General features: G+C 34.8%; 1 protein-coding gene and 1 long non-coding RNA gene across 8 annotated transcripts in view; one reads left to right on the top strand and one right to left on the bottom strand.

Annotated features, from left to right (window-relative positions):
- CCDC141 (coiled-coil domain containing 141) overlaps positions 1–19,962 on the bottom strand; it is a 210,969-nt gene that overhangs the window by 139,923 nt on the left and 51,084 nt on the right. For all 3 annotated transcript variants that reach the window (XM_035007626.1, XM_035007624.1, XM_035007625.1), the window contains exons 5-7: positions 8,921–9,112; positions 5,215–5,323; positions 361–614 (exon numbers count right to left, since the gene is read on the bottom strand). In XM_035007626.1, coding sequence (XP_034863517.1) covers positions 361–614; positions 5,215–5,323; positions 8,921–9,112 — 555 coding nt within the window. The remainder of the gene's footprint in view (positions 1–360; positions 615–5,214; positions 5,324–8,920; positions 9,113–19,962) is intronic.
- Positions 1–19,962, top strand: part of LOC118012273 — a 118,311-nt gene that overhangs the window by 93,363 nt on the left and 4,986 nt on the right. For 3 of the 5 annotated variants that reach the window (XR_004679666.1, XR_004679664.1, XR_004679663.1), the window contains 2 exons: positions 9,064–9,145; positions 15,613–15,782. This is a non-coding gene — a long non-coding RNA (uncharacterized LOC118012273). The remainder of the gene's footprint in view (positions 1–9,063; positions 9,146–15,612; positions 15,783–19,962) is intronic. The other 2 variants (XR_004679662.1, XR_004679665.1) reach the window with 1 other exon arrangement.

The following is a 19,962-nucleotide window of genomic DNA, read 5'->3' as shown; positions in this document are numbered from 1 at the left end:
AGCACCATCATGCCTTGCCAACTTTCAAGAAAGCTACAATTTATATTTCAGAATTTCAAGGAACTGTGTCTAAAAGTTAACCTGGAAGGAGGTCAGAAAGAGAATCCAACAGTAGAACACAGTCATTTTCAAAACTACCCACAGGTACTCTCCCATTTATAAAAGCAATATTATGATGAGAGGAGATAAAAATCTTTGTTTTTCATTTAACTTATGTGGAAAACAGTATGTTAGTTTGGACCAAAGACCAAAGAATTTGACCATAACAACTGAGGAAACATCCCAGGAAATAGCTAGTCCACACAATAATCCAACTTCATTAGCTGAGGTCAGGACATCATCAACTCCCCTTTGGGTTACCTGATTTTCTTGCTGGTCCCACTGAAATAACTGCAGAACCTGACCCAATTCTTGCTGCTGTTGCTTCAGGTCTTTGTCGAGTTGCCGTCTCCTATCTTGTAGAAGCTCAAGAAGGCTGTCAATCTTCAGACAGCTGTTATGAGCTCCCTGAATCAACTCAGGATTCACATTAGGTCCATCACACTTGAATTTTTCTATGAAGTCAGTGAGCTGTTGACTTTTGTTTAAAAGGATTAGAGATCGTTCTAAGAGTTCTAGAAGAAAATTAGAAAGAAAAAAGAATAGTGACATGAGCAAGGTTTTCTATAGTAATATTCAAACTCTTGTATAATTTAAAACATATATAACCTTTATGTTAACAATAAATTGTACTGTAAGGAATCAAAATGTGTAAATAGAAAATGTCTGTGATACATCTGGTCAGATAACATGACCTAACAATTTCTGTAGCATTAACTGCCAAATGATAGGTTGCTGCAGTTCGGTGACAGTGTAATTCAGGAAGGGAGGGGAAAGATCATGGGACTTGAGCGCTGTGTCAGTTGGTTTTTAGTGTTGTGATGTTGGTTAAGGTGCCTGCCACCCTTGATGTGTTCTACATTCTGAAGCGAATGGACTAATTCTGAAGTTTAAAGGCTATGACCAGGAGTCATCCATGACACATTCCTCTCCCTTATTACCAATATCTGTCAATTCCACCCTCTGTCTCCTGCGTGTGTTTACTGCTCTCCTTCCCTACTACAGAAAACATTATTTGCTGCCTGGACTTGTGCAGCCACCTCTTGCATCCTTCTCCAATCCATTCATCTATTCTCTATATGTTAGCCAGACAGATCTTTTCTAAATACACTACATCATATACATGCACACACACGCACACAATGGCTTTCAATTGCCTTCGAATTAAGGACAGACCCCTTGACATGATTTTAGGTCTGGCATGGTCTGGTTCCTATCTTCCCTTTCAGATTATCTCAATCTCTCTACTCTTCATCCCTCTCTTTTTAACTATATCACAAATCTGACATTCCCTTCTGCCCCAGAACTTTTAATTCTGTCCTCTACCAGGGACATCTTTTTTTTTTAAGATTTTATTTATTTATTTGACAGAGAAAGAGACGGCGAGAGAGGGAACACATCAGGGGGAGTGGGAGAGGGAGAAGCAGGCTTCCCTGCTCGATGCGGGGCTCGAACCCAGGACCCTGGGGTCATGACCTGAGCGGAAGGCAGACGCTTAACGACTGAGCCGCCCAGGTGCCCCCAGGGACACCATTCTTAATCCCTTCCTTCTCCACCATTACTCTGCTCATACTTTAGGTCTTACTCAACTGCCAATTCCTCAAGGGATAAACCAGACTGAATCAAATCCTATACCACATCAAATACTATTAGTTGTTCTCATTAACAGCTCTTATCACAACTATAGTTTTATACTTATGTGTTGGGTTAGTTGATTAAGGTCTCCCTTTGCCACCAGGCTCCAAGGCAAAATGAAGACAGTGACCATGACAATATCCCCAGCACTTAGCATAGTGATTGGCACAGGACAAATGTCCAATAATTTCTGCAGAATGCTTGAATGAGATCAAATGTATTAAGAGAGAGGGAAGAATTAAGAGAGCTATAAGTGCTAGAGATCAGCGGTTCTCTAGAGATGTAAAAAAGATTTTGAGAAGGCATGAGATTTTGTGATAGGAAAGTGATGGAAACAGAAGCCAAGTTACCAGGTTGAGAAGTGGGGACATAGTTATGAAGTGAAGTCAACAAGACAGGGCAATCTTTGAGACATTTGCTGTTAGAGGGGAGAAAAAAAAAAGAGAATATCAGCAGGGTTGAATATACTGTTTTTTTAATTTTAGGACAGGGAGAACTATGAAGAACATCCAGAGACTAAGTACCTTACCTAGCATCACACAACTAGAACTGGACTAAGCAGTCCTAAAAGCCACATGTTCTGATTAGAAGCTCAGTGTTCTTTTCACTCTCCCATGGCACTCTGAACAGTTTTCTAACATTTGGCAGTTAACTGCACAGCAATAATGAGGCTGTGGTAGTTGGGCCAGTTATCTCTTTTAACTTGACACTTTTTTTTGGAGAGCTGGAAAAGAGAATGAGATAAGTGAAGATATTGTGAAGAGAGAGTTTGCAATGAAAAGGAAAGAATTTGAAGTAGTTTTTGTCACATGACTTAGATCTGTCCAATGAAGTATTAGATGGTGTTATCTGTTTAGAGTGAGGAAGGTGTGATTATGTGCACTGAGCAATTTTATTGGGAGTTAACGATGCAAAGCAATGAACAACAAAAATAACTTGAACCAAAAAGAGGACTGAGATCATTCAAACAGAGTAAGAAAAGGCAGGGATAACATTAGAATAAATCTCTCAAAGAAATGGAAGCAAACATTAACAAGATGGGAGAGGCAGGGGCAGAAAAAAAACCTACCTATCTAGAGCAAGTTCTTATGTAGAAGGGAAAGAAATAACTTGAAAACAAGCTGAAGACAGGTTATAGAGGGCCTTGTGTAGCAAACTGAAGAGTTTTAATTTGTTCATCTTATGTTAATCAGTATACTGATTCTCTCTACATATGTATACATAATTCCTTTGTGTTGAAGAGTTTGTTATGATATTGTGAAAAGTTACACACACACACACAGGAAATGTGGGCAAGTGGCAGGGTTTCCACATAGTACTTCTTTTCTTCCTTTCCATCACTAGTTCTTACACACTATACTTTTCAAATGAGAGAGGGAAGCATAGCTCTAAGGGCAAGGGCATTGCAGACTGACAGAAGAACAGGCCAACCTATTCTGGTTCCTACAGAATACATACAATTAGCCAAAATTTCCATTTGCAATCTTTTTCTGGTTTTCTGTTTCACATCTACCAAAATAATATAACTACTACCATAGTACCACTAGGAATGGAGTCTCTGGCCAAGGCTACTTGTAAACTGTACCCAGGCTAAAATCAGTCTATCACTGCTACCAAGATAGTCATTAAAGTGGACAAGTATTTCCCTCAGTTTCCTCTGTCAGTCTCTGTTTCTTCCTCTGTTGATTTCTTATACCTTAACTTTTTTATTGTTTGTGATTTCCTAGTAATTTATTCCATCAGTTGATCGTACAAAGTGATGTATTTTTCCTCAAAGTTAAACTCTCTAGATAGAATATCATGAACTTCAAGAAATACAAAATCTCTATGGTATGTTTATTTTAAAGATCATATTTTTGCATACATAAAACCCTACTTTCTGACATAATGCCTTGTGATGTGAGGCAAGTAAATATTTAATATATTCTTATTATTTGTTTTGATTGTCATTATATCTAAGAAAGTTTATATTAAAGTAGATTTTATACTAATACCTATAGTTTGCCATACTTAAGTATAAATTACAAATTCAAGATGGATAAATGAGGGATGTACATAACTTAAGTAAATTTATAACTTGCTAAGCAATCTTTTTAAAAGAGTAATTTCTAAAAAGTATCAAAGTCACAGTCTTGGCACTGACTGTGATTTTGAAATATCATGGGTGATATTTCTTCCTAAAATTTTTTTAAATATTCTAAATGTTCCTCAGTGGGATGGTGTTTCCTAAACTCATTCAAATATACTTTCAAATATACACAAAAGTAGAGAAAATACTATAATGGACTCCAATGAACCTATATCTCAGCCACATATAAAATACATATTTAAGAACATTTAAGAACAAGGAAGTTATAATATGATTGTTCCTGAGCAGAAGCTTCTTAGGTATTATGTTCATTTTAAGAAGACTTTGGAAAACTGGAGGGTTCAGTTGTGATCCTTCAGGGCTTAGAATCAATTTTTTCCTCCTTAATGTCCCTGTAGTGCCTTGTTTATTGCTCCAGTTTATATCATTGTATTGTGTCTTACATTGGAATTAAATACAAATAACACTCAATAAACATACTTCGGGTTGGATGCTATTCTACATCATGGAGATTCAGATTGTACTAATTCCTGCCTTCCAGAGTCTCACCATCTGGTGATAGGGACAAATATGGAAATGAATTGTTACTACATAGTAAGCTGGGTGGTGTAACAGGGACCCACAGGTAACCCACCAATAAATGTGTACATGCCCCAACCAAACTGTAGGCTTCCTGAGGAAAAAGTCCACTATCTCCCCTTTTTTAATAACTATAGTAGTGAAAGATGATTTTCCTTATCCAGAGCTGTTATTTAAAGGCTGATCTTCATTTCCTGACCCTGAGAAGGAACATTCACTGAATTCAACAATTTATTCAACCAAGAAATATTTCCTGAGGATCCACCATGTGCCGACACTGCTAGATGCTGAGGATACAAGGAAGAACAAGGTGAGAACAGCCTCTGACCTCAGGAGCTAAAACCTAGCAGACTGAATAACTGACTCTCTGGAGGCTGTTCTCTAACATCTCCTTAGAATCGTTTACAACTATGTCTTTTTTGAAGCAGATGACCAAAAATAAAGCTTTATGTAAACTTTCTTGAACAGTTTGAGGTATAAACAGATAAATTTAAAATACATTGTCACAGGGCACCTGGGTGGCTCAGTTGGTTAAGCGACTGCCTTCGGCTCAGGTCATGATCCTGGAGTCCCGGGATCGAGTCCCGGGATCGAGTCCCGCATCAGGCTCCCTGCTCGGCAGGGAGTCTGCTTCTCCCTCTGACCCTCCTCCCTCTCATGCTCTCTGTCTCTCATTCTCTCTCTCTCAAATAAATAAATAAATCTTAAAAAAAAAAAGATTAAAAAAAATACATTGTCACACATGAGCATTCTCACATGAACATATTATAAAACCTCTAAAAACTTATATGAGGAATAAACATATTTCTTGCCTTTGGTATGATGTTCGTGAAGCTGAAGAAGTGATTTTAAGGACTCAGCACTCTCAAACTCCTGGGTGTTCTGGAGGAAATCTTCAGCTTGGTCTATTTTAATAGCAAACTACAACACAAATACAAGGGAAAGACATTTGAAAAAGTGAAAATCAGTGTGCCACTTTGGGTGATTTGTAGATGTTTTTCATGAATTCATGACCTAGCTGACTGTATATGTGTTTGTGTGCTTATATGATGATGTGTGTGCTTGTGTGTGTGGAGGGGGGCTGAGGGTGTTTGTATGAGGCCGTGTGTTTACATATAGTCTATTTACAAAGTGCAAAAGAACTTTCTTCTTCCTTTCTATTCCTTTCATACATGGATATATGTCATATATGCAGAAATAATTTAACTTGTTTACTATTAAGTGTCTATTGAAATTTTCAACTAAAATTACTGTGTCTATGTAACAAAGCAGCCACTTCCAGCATATAAAGCAGTTTGTCAAACAATAACCAGAAAGTTTGCTAAAAACAAACGAACAATAAAAGTTTGGTTAACCAGTAACCTATGTAATTATAAGTAAATATAATTTAAGAACCCACTTAGAGGGAAGGTTGAAATACAATTAATGTTTTCTTCTGTGATTAGACCTAGAACCAAAAAATGTAACTTTCAAAATAACACAAGTCTAATCTCCTTACTACACTGATCTTAACAAAAAGGCTAAGAAGTAATGTCTAATACCATTTCTTATACAAAACAAGAAAGTGATCTGAAGAGATACACACCAAGGGATTACCTTTATGAGAAGGAATGAGATTAAGGATGGGGGTGTGAATTTTTACCTTTTAAATCTATAATTTGTAATTTTGTTTGTATTTTTATCAATGATCTTATGCATTCTTTATATAAATAAAAATGAGATTAGATACAGCAAAAATAAAAAAAGGAAAATTTTTCCTCTGTTTAAAAAAAAAAAAAGAGCTATTTCGCATCCTAAATGGTGAGGAATATGACCCATCTCTCTTTCTCCTTGGAGGAAATAGGAAGGAGAGGTATTTGAAATGCTGGTAAAATTCTCAGGGGAATAATCTTAGAAAAAATTTTAGAAGAGGGTAAAACATATTTGGTTCTACCAGTACAGTACATCCATGGTAGTAGACATAGTAGTAGTCTAGCTAGACAGTAGTTGCTTTGTTTTAGAACTCAGATTCAAAAGTTTAATCAATAGGTTTACCTTTGTATCAGGTATTGAATAAACTCATAAAGGTAAACTATCAGTGAGAAAGACACAAAAGCTTATCACATGCTTATCTTTTTTTTCAAGTTTTCTCCAAACTATCATCTATGAATTTAATGATTTTTAATATTTTTTGTAATTATTCGATTAACAAGTTCTACTACATTTTTATTATTACCATAGCCACAAAAAATCCAGTTATAAATGGCATGGAATGATGAGAGAGAGACTAATGAGCATGTTCTCTTTGGAAATATGGAGAAGGCCTCCACTATCGTGTTAGAACAATCTGGTGGATATCAGCCACTGTTGCTTAGGGACAGTGTTCCTAATGTGCAGCATAGTGTCTAATAAGAGAATAACCTGTCTGATGGTTAAGTCAGTGAATCAGAAACAGTCCCGTAATAATTATCAACCATGCAATAAGAAATCATTTCATATTTTTATGGAACTGCATGCATCATAGTTCAATAAGGGAATCCTATCCACACATCATTTACAACTTTAATTCATTCCATTTCTGATAGCTTATTTTAAGGGTATTCTTCAAAGAGAAGTTTCAAAACAAACAAGCAAACAAACAAAACCAACCCTAGAAGGTGATTTGATTTTTCTCTGTAGAACATTACAAAAAGTTTTGGAGTCACTGTATAACTTATAACATATTTCAACTGTTATTTGAAATTAAAATAAATAAATAAGCAAACAATGTGCTACTCAGAAAAATTTTCCCTAAAGTTCTGTTAACTTTTACCTTATGGATATTTTCTATTGCCCACTTTTCTTTTTGCATCTTGCACAGGATAGAATTAGCAAGAGTGGAACACTTTGCAAAGACCCTATTCTCATTATTATTATTATTATTATTGTTAATCAGTGATGAAAATAGTTTGGCAACACAAGGGGCAGGAAAGGAGTTTGCCTTCAGCTTAGTACTAAGTGACCCATAAAACTGGAAGCAGGATAATATAAGAAACCATATCTTTTCTCCAAAAATCAGAGTGATGGGCTGAATTATGAGTTGGCTTAGTATTTCCTTTTACTTCATGCGATATCTGGGAATAATTTCTTATCAGAGAGAAAATCAGCTGGCATTAATGCTACTACCCCATGAGAAACAAATATTGGGCCTAATATCTGAAGAAAGATAATTTCCTGTGTTCAAATGAGTTGAATTTCAAGGGCAGTTGACATCTATACCCCACTTACTGAGATGGAATGAATCAGATGTATCTACAATTTGACCCTGTAGGTGCATTTCACCTGATTTCTGTTCAGGAAAGAAAACTACATGTGAAATTTTTCCCAAGATGATCTGTAAAATGAACCATAGTTGGGCTTCTTTATGCAAACTGTGGAAAACAAAACTTAAAAGTTACAATAAGGTTTTGGCTCCTTCTTTTTACTTTTAAACGAGTTCATGATGCATGAGATTGTCTACCCCAATTTTTATGTTCTATTACTAATCTTCCTTCCTTCATTATTTTGGATTTAAGACCTAAATTTTGAGTTTGGAAATGTCATATTTTTCAAAGCTAGTGCTTTATCATAATGAAGCAGTGCTCTCCCATCAGATCAATGTACTGCCAGTTGACAGAGAAGTCAAAAGTGAAATTTCCAGTAACTGTCTTACACCAAATACAACACCTCTTTTAATAATGTTCTTTGAATCTCACATTTTGAAATTGGGAACTGTGAAAACATCTCAGAATTCAAGAAAAGTCACAGGAGGAAATGACCTTCTTAGGTCCAGGACTTTTCTTTCATTAAATTTTTAATGAGTTCAAACTATGAATCCAACTATATGCCTTTGGAAAGTACTCTATAAAATGCTATGCTTACAAGTCAATTATTCTATGGAATATTCCTCAATTGCCTTTTCATAAATAGCAGAAGAAATTCTATCCTCCATCTTTAAGTCAACAAGAACACTTTAGACCAACATTTCCTAATAATGTAAAATTAGGGATAATTGTTTGATTTAGTAACTGTATTACCATTTTCTAAAGAAAGTAATAAATCATAGTGACTTATGGATAAGAGTTTCTATTTTTACTTAATATTTTACTTAATTTTAATTAGCTGTACTTAGGGGTTTTTAAAAATATTTTATTTATTTATTGGAGCGAGAGAAAGCACAAGCGGCGGGGAGGGGCAGAGGGAGAAGAAGACTGTCCACTGAGCAGGGAGCCCGACAATGCTGGATTCTATCCCAGGATCCCATGATCAAGACCTGAGCCTAAGGCAGACCCTTAACCGACTGAGCTACCTAGGTGCCCCCTTAGGGTTTTTTTTTTGAAGAGTTACATTTAAAATATTAACAATTTTATGTTTTGGCAATCAAAAATTAAATGTATTGTATATAACTTGGTCATTCTGCCATTTTAAAAACTGATTGTAATGTCTATTTGTAGAAATAAAACATCTTCAGGAGTGCTATCTATTTGCTCTGATGTGAAAGTAGTTTTTTTAAACACAAACCTCCAACGCATTTTCAAAAAATTCAGAGCTCAACCTGAGGAGCTCCCTTCTTCCTTCAAGCATGGAGACAAGGGCTGCCCATGCTTCACCCAAGGTGTTGGCCATGGCATCATAGACCTGACTCTGATCCTTGTTCTCTTCAGCTGTCTTGTCTGCTTCCTGCAAGAGTTCCCATACCTGATCTTCCAAAGCCTAAGTGCAGGAAAGAAAAGAGTGTCATTCAATGTAAGAACCTGGAATCATATTTTAAACATTTGGACATTTTAAATTGCATGTGGTCTAAGAAGGCTTAGAAAGAATTTATAAACAAAAACTACAATGTAGGCAGATAGATCAAGTAGACAGAAGGGAGCAATGGAAATTGCGATAAGCTAGAAAGCATGGCCGGGCTAAAGGCATTCACTTTTAAACATTGTTCAAACACTGTAGGAATTTATCAAAGGTACACATTTACATTCCCAGAGGTCCAGAATTTTATGTTGACCTCACATTTCAAAAAAAAGGAAAATTAATTGGAACACATCTGGAAGAGAGTGATAAAGAAAAAAAAATTATGAGAAATGAACCTAGTAAAACTCACTTCATTCTAAATAATTATTATTGTTAATATGCTTGTGAAGGTTAATATAAATGCCACAAACAAGTTCTTAAAAGAGAATACTCAAAATATAAAAATTAGAATATCTATAACTAGTAATACAGATTTTTTGAACAAAATATGGAAGATAAAGGGGACCATGTGTTTACATAATTGTTTCATTTAGAGATAGGAGGAGGAGCTCACAGATTCTGTTTCATTCTTAAAGTTGGCACCAAAAAATGGGAAAGGCTTTACAAATATAATAGACTAAAAATAATATGAGTAAATTCTAAAATATCAGCAAAAAAGGGGACTAAAATGGGATAATGCAAAAGAAAACAAAAGACATAAAGAGCATATTTATCAGGATACAAAAAAAAATAAAACATAATGACAGGAATATGATTAAGTACCAGTTAACACCAAAAAAGTGGATGCATTAGCTTTCTCAATTAAAAGACAAATATTACCAGGTTAAGCTTTAAAAAAAGTCAACTAATTTATGTTTGCTAGAGACATCCCTAAAGACATAACTTTAGAAAATAAAAAGATGCGCTATACCAGGCAAAGACAAACAAAAGAAAAGGACTAACGACATTAATGGCAGACAAAATAGAAATGTAAACAAAAAAACATTGGGATTTAAAATGGCATTTTATTTTGATAAATGGTTCAATCTACAGTAGATATAAGGTACTCGTGAATCTTTATACTTATGGCATCAAAATATTTAAAGTAGATATATCTAGTCACAATGCAATAGGTAGAAATAACAAGAAGTCCAGGTAATAAAACAAATCTCTTAGAAATTTTAAGATAACACTTTAAAGAATAATTCTTAGATTAAATGGAGAATAAAAACTACAATTACAGTCTGTTTTGAGAAAAATAAATAATGAGGCTATTATGTTTAATAACTTAAGATATCTAGCTAACTTTAGGCTCATATAAAATTCATAGCATTGAACAACTTTGTTTTTAAAGAAAAAAACTTAATTAAACATTCAAGTGTAAATTATGGAAAAAGAATAAAATAAAATAAGAATTAAGAGATATTAATTAAGTATAAAATTATAAATTAATAAATTAGAGAAAAATATAAGAATTAATTAAAAAGAAGTTGGTTCATTGGAAAGTCAAATGAAATATAAAAATATCTGACAGATGTACATAAAAATAGCAGAGCAGATGGCTCAAATGTTTTATACCTCTACGAAAACATTGAAAAAGCAAGCAAAAACTGTCTTAATCAACATTATTGGAACTCTGGAAAGTAGTGAAAGGTTTATAGCAACTGGACAAATTTAAAAGAATAGAAGCCAAAGTATGCTTTCATACCTAATGGAATTGAGGTAGAAATCAGTAACAGAAAGTTGGAAAATTCTAAAACATGAGTATGTTAAACAACACACTTCTAAATAATCCCTGAGCCAAATAAAAAGTCTCAAGAAAAATTTAAAAATATTTCTAATTATATAAAAATAAAATACAACTTCTCAAAATTTGTGGGGTGCAGCAAAAGCAGTGCTGAGAACAAAATTTATAGCATTGAATACATATATATGAAAAGAAGAAAGATCTAAAATCAATAGTCTGAGCTTCTGTCCTAGAAAACGTGAGAAAAAAGGAGTAAATTAAATATAAAATAAGCAGGAAAAAAGAAGTAATAAAAATTAGAACAAAAATCAATGAAAGCAATAGAGAAAATCAATGAAATCAAAAGCTGGTTCTAAAATCAATAAAATTGTTAAACTTCTAGCCATGCTAAACAAGAAAAAAGAGAGAAGAAACCAATTACTAACATCAGAAATGAAAGAGGGGTCATAATTACTGATCCTATAAACATTAAAAGGATAACAAAGGAATATTACAACTTTGATAACTTAGATGAAATAGACAAATTCCTTGAAAGACATAATCTACCAAAACTTACACAAGGAGAAACAGATAAATAAATAAATTGAATCGATTATTTGTAACTTTTTAAACAAGAAGGCCCTAGGCCCAATGGTTTCACTGGTGAATTCTACTAAAATGTAAAGAAGTTATAGAGCTAATAAATTCAGCAGGGCTGCAGTACACAAAATTAATACACAAAAGTAAGTTGTGTTTCTTTTATACACCAAAAATAAACAATCTAAAAAGGAAATTAAGAAAACAATTCCATTATAATATCATCCAAAAGAATAAAATATCTAGGAATAAGTTTAACCAAGGAGGTGAAAGACTTGTATACAGAAAACAAAAACAAAATCATCACTAAAAAAAACTAAAGAAGGCCTAAATAAATGAAAAGACATCCCATGTTCATGGATTAGAAGATTTAATGTTATTAAAATGGCAATACTACTCAAAGCTAACTATAGATTCAATGTATCACTATCAAAAATCTAATAGTCTTTTTTTTTTTTTTTTTTTGCAGAAATCAAAAAGCTAATCCTCAAATTCATATGAAATTGTAAGGGGATCCTTATAGCCAAAACAATCTTGAAATAGGAGAACAAAGTTGAAGGACTCACACTTTCAGATTTCAAAATTTACAACAAAGCGACAGTAAACAAAACAGTGTTGTACTGTCATAAGGATGTACATATAGATAGATCAATGGACTAGAATTGAGAGTTTAGGAATACACCCATACATCTATGGCCAATTGATTTTCAAGAATGGTGCCAATTCAATCAGGTAAAAACAGTTTCTTTAACAAATAGTACTGAAACTACTGGAAATTATGGATATCCATAATTATAAGAATGAAATTGGACCCTTAACTTACACCATATAAAAAAATTAACTCAAAATGGATCAATGATTTAAATGTAAGAGCTAAAACTATAAAGTTATGAGAAGAAAACAGGGGTATATCTTCATCATCTTGAATTTAGCAATGCTTTCTTAGATATGACCCTGGAAGCATAAGCAACAACAAAAAATAGAGAAATTGGACTGCTTCAAAATTAAGAACTTTTGAGTATCAAGGACATTATCAAAGAAGTGGAAAGAAAACTTATAGAATGGAAGAAAATATATGAAAATCATTTCTCTAAAATGAAAAATACCTCAACATCATTAATCATTATGAAAATGCAAACCAAAACCACAATGAGATGACACTTCACACCCACTAGGATGACCACAAATGTTTTTCACAAACAGAAAATGGCAAATGTGTGGAGAAATTGGAATCCTCATACATTCCTGGTGGGAATGTAAAATAGTGCAGTTGCTAGAAACATGTTGGCAGATAGATGGTGGAGAGGCTTGGGAGGGGAGAATAAGAAGTCACTGCTTAATGGGTATGGGATTTCATTTTAGTGTGATGGAAATATTTCAGAACTAGATAGAGGTGGTGATTGCACAGCATTCTGAATGTACTAAATGGCACTGAATTGTACACTTTAAAATGATTAATTTTATATTCTATGAACTTCACCTCAATAAGAAAAAATTTTAAAAACTAACAGATTTAAAAAGGAACAAAATGACATATAAATAATAAAATTATATTATATTAAGATTAAGGGATATAAATGCATATAGTAAGTTTTGGATTTATTTTTAGGTATAAAAGAAATATTTTTGTTAATAAATGTCAAACTGGGATAAAATGGAAAGTTTCCTTAAAAAATATGTTAAGAAAATTATCCTAAGAAAATCTTACCACTATTGCCCTCATCATCACTATCATTACTACCATCACCAAGGAATATATTGAATAATTTCTCAAGAAAGTATGTCCCCAACAGGTACAAATCCCAGAGAGTTTTTGTGCTTTTTCTTTTTTTTTTGGTCTTGCTTTATTTTAAGGCAAATCCCAGCTACCTCCAAGAAACAGAGACAGACATTCTACGCTGCTTAATATTCTTTGGACATAAAAAAGAAACATTCTCATTCATTTTAAAATGCTAGTATGATTCTGATGTCAAAACTTAACAAGACAGTACCAAAAATTATAGATCAATTTTACTTATGATTATATTATTCTAAATAAAATATAAGCAGATTAAATCCCACAGTATATTAAAGTATAATAAACACACAATTGTATGCATTTGTTAAAACTCAACAGCAAACAATGAATCATGGAACACTACATCAAAAACTAATGATGTACTGTATGGTGACTGACATAACATAATAATAAAAAAAACCTCAACAAGCTATGTACTTAAAAAAGAGTGAATTTTACTGTACATAAATTATACCTCAATAAAACGGACTTAAAAAAAAAGAATACACCATGACCAAGTAGGGTTTAGTCCAAAAGAGCAAGGTTGGCTCAATATTTGTAAATTAAATTAGTAATATAATACTTTAATAAAAATAAGACAACTCGCACTGAAAAAGTCTTGGGAAAAATACAGCATTCATTTCTAATCAAAATTCAACTTGGGAGAAGAAAAAGAATATATTGTTCCTTAATTAAAAAGAATAGTTATTTGGGGATGCCTGGGTGGCTCAGATGGTTAAGCATCTGCCTTCGGCTCAGGTCATGATCCCAGGGTCCTGGGAAAGAGTCCCGCATGGGGCTCCCGGCTCAGCGGGGAGCCTGCTCCTCCCTCTGACCCTCTCCCCTCTGATGCTGTTTCTCTCTCGCTCACTCTCTAAAAAATAAATAAAATCTTAAAAAAAAAAAAAAAAGAATAGTTATTTGATTTCAAGATCAAGTATCTTCCTCACTGGTAAAAATTTTAATCAGTCAAGAGTACTGTCAAGAATCCATTCCTGCTTATTAAATATTGCCTTGGAATTGTCAGTCCATGTGATTAAGTTAAAAATGTGCAATATGATTGTTTATCTGGCACACCCAAGAAAATCAACTAAATAATTATATAACTAATTCTAAAGTTCAATAAATAGGCTGGTTACAAGATAACTAAGAATCTCTGATATTTGTCAATAATTCAAAAATTAACTTTAATTTTATAGTTTGCATGTAATAAAATGTATCATCTCATACTTCTCAAAGAATTTTGGCAAATGCATACATTTAAGTAACCATCACCATAATAATTCTATTACCCCAGAAAGTTTGCTTATAGCCCTTCCCAATCAACCCTGCCCACTTCACGCCCCAGGGTGCCACTGATATACTTTCTGCCACCTTAGATTAGATTTTCCTTTTCTGGAGTTTCTCATAAATGATATCACACAGCATGTAATCTCTCCCATCTGGCTTCTTTCAATCAGCGTAAAGTTTTTGAGATTCATTCATGCTCTTGCATATATTCTTTTCTTTATGGAGTAGTATTCCACTGAATGAATATACCATAATTTATTTAGTTACCTGTTGACATTTGGATATTTCCAATTTTAAGCTACAATGTACAGACCTATTATGAATGTTTATGTATAAGTACATATATATGTATATGTATGAATATATTTTTTCATTTTGCTAGGTGTTTACTTAGATGTTTTCTACTGAATTTTACTTTCTTATTTATGCCATCTTGTATGTTTTTAATTTTTTATGAGAATGTTATTTTTATTATTGGGGAAAATGTGATGTTATTTTTGCAACTATATAAAATAGAACTATTCTGAAAAAAGCAAACAAAAAAAGCTATGCCATTGTTTTACTGGAAACAGGGGACCTGAGTTATCTCCAGCTAGAATTCTAGAGGAGTTCTTCTCTTCCTTACACTTTCAAATTATACCCCAAGACACATTATACACTTTAATTGTATTCTTGTTCCCAGTTACTTGCTATTTCTCCCTGTAAGAGGATTATATTCTCACGCCTCCTAACATCAGACTTGTTCATGTGATTTGATTAAACTAATGAAATGTGAACAGGAGTTCTGAGCAGAACTTTTAAGAACCAACGAGTGAAAAATGAAGGGGGGGAATCAGAGGGGGAGACGAACCATGAGAGACTATGGACTCTGAGAAACAAACTGGGGGTTCTGGAGGGGAGGGGGTTAGGGGGATGGGTTATCCTGGTGATGGGTATTAAAGAGGGCATGTTCTGCATGGAGCACTGGGTGTTATACACAAACAATGAATCATGGAACACTACATCAAAAACTAATGATGTGATGTATGGTGATTAACATAACTTAAAAAAAAATAGAACCAATGAGTGACTCCACCATTTCTCTTTTCATAGAAGGGAATGCTCCTTCACCCTGGATCTTAAAATAAGGAAGACATGCAAAACTGAACTGTAATTACCATGAAGGCAAGATGTAATATGAGTAAGAAATAAAATCTGTTACTCTGAGCCACTGCTGCTGGGAGGCTGTTTGTACCCTAGCGCTGCCAGATACATTCACAAAGGTAAAATCTTGTATTATACATCCAAGTTTCTCTCATGCTTAATAAAGAAGGAAAATAGAATTCATAATGCAAGAAAAGAAAAAGTCTAGGCCAGAGCCTCACAATGTCATCGTTAACCCAAAGTCTCGGGCAGACTGGGTTGAACATGCCAACGACCTCTTCAGAGACATGCACTGCAATGTATGTTCTGATCTCCTTGGTGTTTAGGCTAAACCAGACAAATGCTTGTCTAAATTTCCAGAAGAATTAGATGAAATGTGCATACATTCTTATCTAGCTATTAGAAAGCACAGTATCTGGGCATTTTCTTCTTATGTGACAAGTTTTAGATTATCTTGAGGGCTGGTTAGTTTTGTATTGTGCATCATTTTAATTTTATATTTTTTTGTCATTAAAAGGGAATAACTTGGCCTTAATTTCTACTTATAATGGGTATTAGCTCAAGAGTATGTAAGGAGAAGAAACAGATTATATTAGGAATTTTAAATTCAAGATACCTCGTTGGATGACAGACTGTATTAAGAACTGAAAGTAGGAAAACTTGATCATTCCAAGGCAGAGATTCAGGGAAGAATAAGAAATGGGCAATGGATTCATTCTAGACCAAACAAGTGAACACAACCTTTTAGTGATATTTCTCAGGTTTGATAGAAAGGTGATAAGATAAATCTGAAAGTTGGCTATCTCTATATCTAATAGGATTGTCTTTAGAGGTGTTTTTTTAGCCTTGTTAATTACATATACAATAGTATCTCTTAATACTGTTCTTTTCCCACTGAAGCGATACTTCATAAATCAGTGATGCAGAGGTTTTGGGGACAGTTTGAAGGACTATAATTCTGGCTTCCAATATTTCCTTTGGACTCTCCCATGACCTCCAGCGTGAACCACAAAAATGTTCTATTCACTGCAATCCAAAGGCCAGAACATCCTTGCAGAACCCTCTGGGTTTAATTTGGTACAAGTTGCACTTGGGATTTTCTCCAAAAAAGCCCGTAGACAGTTTGCTTTGAGGACTGGCAGAAAACTATCTGCTCCAAATTCTCTTGGAATTTAGAGCACTCTTGGGGTGCTGGGATCAGAGGCCAGGTACAGTTCAATCCTCCCCAGGGCCTTTCAAACACCATCCAAAATACTGGAGGAGAGGGATCCCGACAGTGAGATAGGTAGGATTTATGGAACAGGGATATTTCTCAGCCAATTCAAGATCTCAAGATAATGATCAGTTCAAGTATATTTCTGATAGATTCCTGAAATGGATCATGATCTGAATCCAAAGCCAAAAATCCACCATCCAGGTGTTTGATGTTTAAAACTTAGGTCTCTGTCTTCTTCAGCCCTAAAGATCTTAGGAAGGTCATGTGATTCTTTTAGTGTTTTCCAACTTTCCATGGTTGCCCATGTACATGACACCCTATTAGCCAGCCTTCCCTTCCGAATCTGGTGCTATCTCAGATGCTGCCAGCACTCAGGAAATACTGTTTATTTTTAATGTAGCCCCCCTATGGAGACCACCTCTTTCATCTCTCTTCTCAAGAAAAGCAGTGCATCAGTTAGGTAACCTGAAACATAAATCCAAGTAATGGGCTGATGAAGAGGACTAATGAACTGTGCATGCTAATCATAACGATTTCAAGTCTGTAAAGGAGACACAAGAGACCTATGTATGGTCTCATTCATATTTAAAACTCCACCATCTATCATTGGTTCTCAACTAGAATGCCCCAAAGGAGTGTCTGGAAACATGTTGAAGCATTTTTAGTTGTCACAATGTGTTTGTGTGGTGGGGAGTGGTTTGATGAAGTATTTTGCCACCAAATAGAAACCCTACTAAGAAACACTGAATGCCCTGCACATAGTGGGGGCCCAATAAATGTTTGCAGCAGAATATGTGGGAGAGATCTAAGAGGTTTCTTTCACTTTCTCTTTTTTTTTTTAAGATTTTATTTATTTATTTGACAGAGAGACACAGTGAGAAAGGAACATAAGCAGGGGGAGTGGGAGAGGGAGAAGCAGGCTTCCCGCAGAGCAGGGAGCCCGATGCGGGGCTCAATCCTAGGACCCTGGGATCATGACCTGAGCCGAAGGCAGATGCTTAACAACTGAGCCACCCAGGCACATCTCTTTCACTTTCTCTTGAAAATCATTTCACCTTATTCCTTCTAGTTGGGGCGCCTGGTTGGCTCAGTTGGTTAGGCATCTGCCTTCAGCTCAGGTCATCATCTCAGTGTCCTGGGATCCAGCCCCACGTTGGGCTTCCTGCTCATTGGGGAATCTGCTTCTTCCTTTCCCTCTGCCTGCTCGTGCTTTCTCTTTCGTGTTCTTGCTCTCTCTCTCTAAGTGTTCTTAGACTGGACCAAAATTAATTTGTCCCCTTATTCCCTAAAATGCCACCCCCTCAGCATTTCCAACAGTGGGAAAACCCCTGACAATACACTGCAGGTCTTCTCCATCTCACTTCTTATTTAGACCTGCAGAGTTCCTATAAAAATGTCATGGGGTTTATTTACTATGCAAGTGAAACCCAGGCAACCCTGAGGATATAATTCTGACACCTGAAGTCAGCCGATGCTGCTCCTACCTTCACCCCATCTCTCTAACTTCCTCTCTCGGTTGCTACTGGCTATAGATGGACTTCTTGTCTAAAGATAGAAATAGCTCTTCCATATTGAATACTATCAAAAACCGTGAGGTAAAAAGATAAATTAGTATCTGAAAACACACCTAAAAGGGGAGAAAACTCATTTTGGCCTCTCTTATTCATCAATGCAGTAGTAATATTGCAATATAAATAATGTTTATATAGTGCTTTATAGTTTAAAGATTTACATATTATCCCTAAGGTACTTATAACATCCTCAGTCAACAGGGCACTGTAGAAAGTAGTTCACTTGAATGGAAAGAGTGCTCTTTATTCTCCATTAAAGCTAAAACCAAACTGTCACTTGTTCAACAACGATACAATAATACTCTCAATGACTCTTATGGTTCAGAGAAGATAATACCTAACGGAACCTGAAGTTATTCAAGAATGTATTCACACATCCATGCTCTCACCCATTCAGCAAGAATTTTCCAAGCATCTCTTAATCAAGTCATACAAACTGTGGTAGCAGATATGAAAGACTGGGGGGGGACATCCAGTTATGATTGTATTGTTTTCTTTTCTTTGATACTCTAACTTTTTCTAAATACCCACCCACTTCTCAACTCACCTCTGAGGGGCTTCCATCCCTGCCAACTTACTGAAATATTCTTGTATAGTTCCATGGGGACTTCACATTTGTCAATGCCAACAATCTTCATTTACTTTTTTGTGATTAATACTGTTACCTGCTCCTTAAAATTTTTTTCTTCCATTGGCTACTACTGCACTCAGATTTCCTTCTGTGCTTTGTTTCTCTCTTACAAGTCCACTTTCCCTTCCTAATTTTAAATGTCTAGGTGTTTCAGGAGACCGTGGTCTTTACTCTTTTCTTCTCACCACTCAGCAAGTAGGTATCAGGCCTGAGCTGGGGATATTATAACAAAATATTTGTGTGACTTTTCAAACTATACTTAACTTCTTCCAGAACTTAAATGTGGTCTTGTGGACAGAAGGCAAGTGATCCCAAAGTTTGGATGGACTATCACAATGAGTCATAAGTATTGATTAGATTGTGTCTCCATATAATCCATGGGTGGAAGGTAGAAGAGAAAAAGAATCATTGCTCAATACCTCTTTGCAAGTGAATGCATAAGTTCTTATAACAACAACCACTGTTTATATAATTTATTTCTCCTGATTTTTAAACTCTACTGAAAATCTTCACCTAAATATCCAACAACTACCTCAAACTCAAAACATCTAAAACTGAATGAAAAGGCAACCTACTGAATGGGAGAGAATATTTACAAATGATATATCTGATAAGGGGCTAATATCCAAAATATATAAAGAATTCATACAACTCAACACCAAAAATACAAATAATCCAATTAAAAAATAGGCAGAGGATCTGAATAGACATTTTTCCAAAGAAGACATACAGATGGTCAACAGACACATGAAAAGATGCTCAACAACATCATTCATCAGAGAAATGCAAATCAATACCACAATAAGGTATCACTTCACACCAGTCAGAATAGCTAGTATCAAGAAGACAAGAAATAATGTGTTGGTGAAGATGCAGAGGAA

The sequence above is a fragment of the Mirounga leonina genome, unplaced genomic scaffold, assembly GCF_011800145.1.
Source record: "Mirounga leonina isolate KUSES-001 unplaced genomic scaffold, KU_Mleo_1.0 Mir_151, whole genome shotgun sequence".
Taxonomy (NCBI): Eukaryota; Metazoa; Chordata; class Mammalia; order Carnivora; family Phocidae; genus Mirounga; species Mirounga leonina.
The sequence above is the reverse complement of the archived record's forward strand: the minus strand, read 5'-3'. Positions and strand labels throughout refer to the sequence as shown.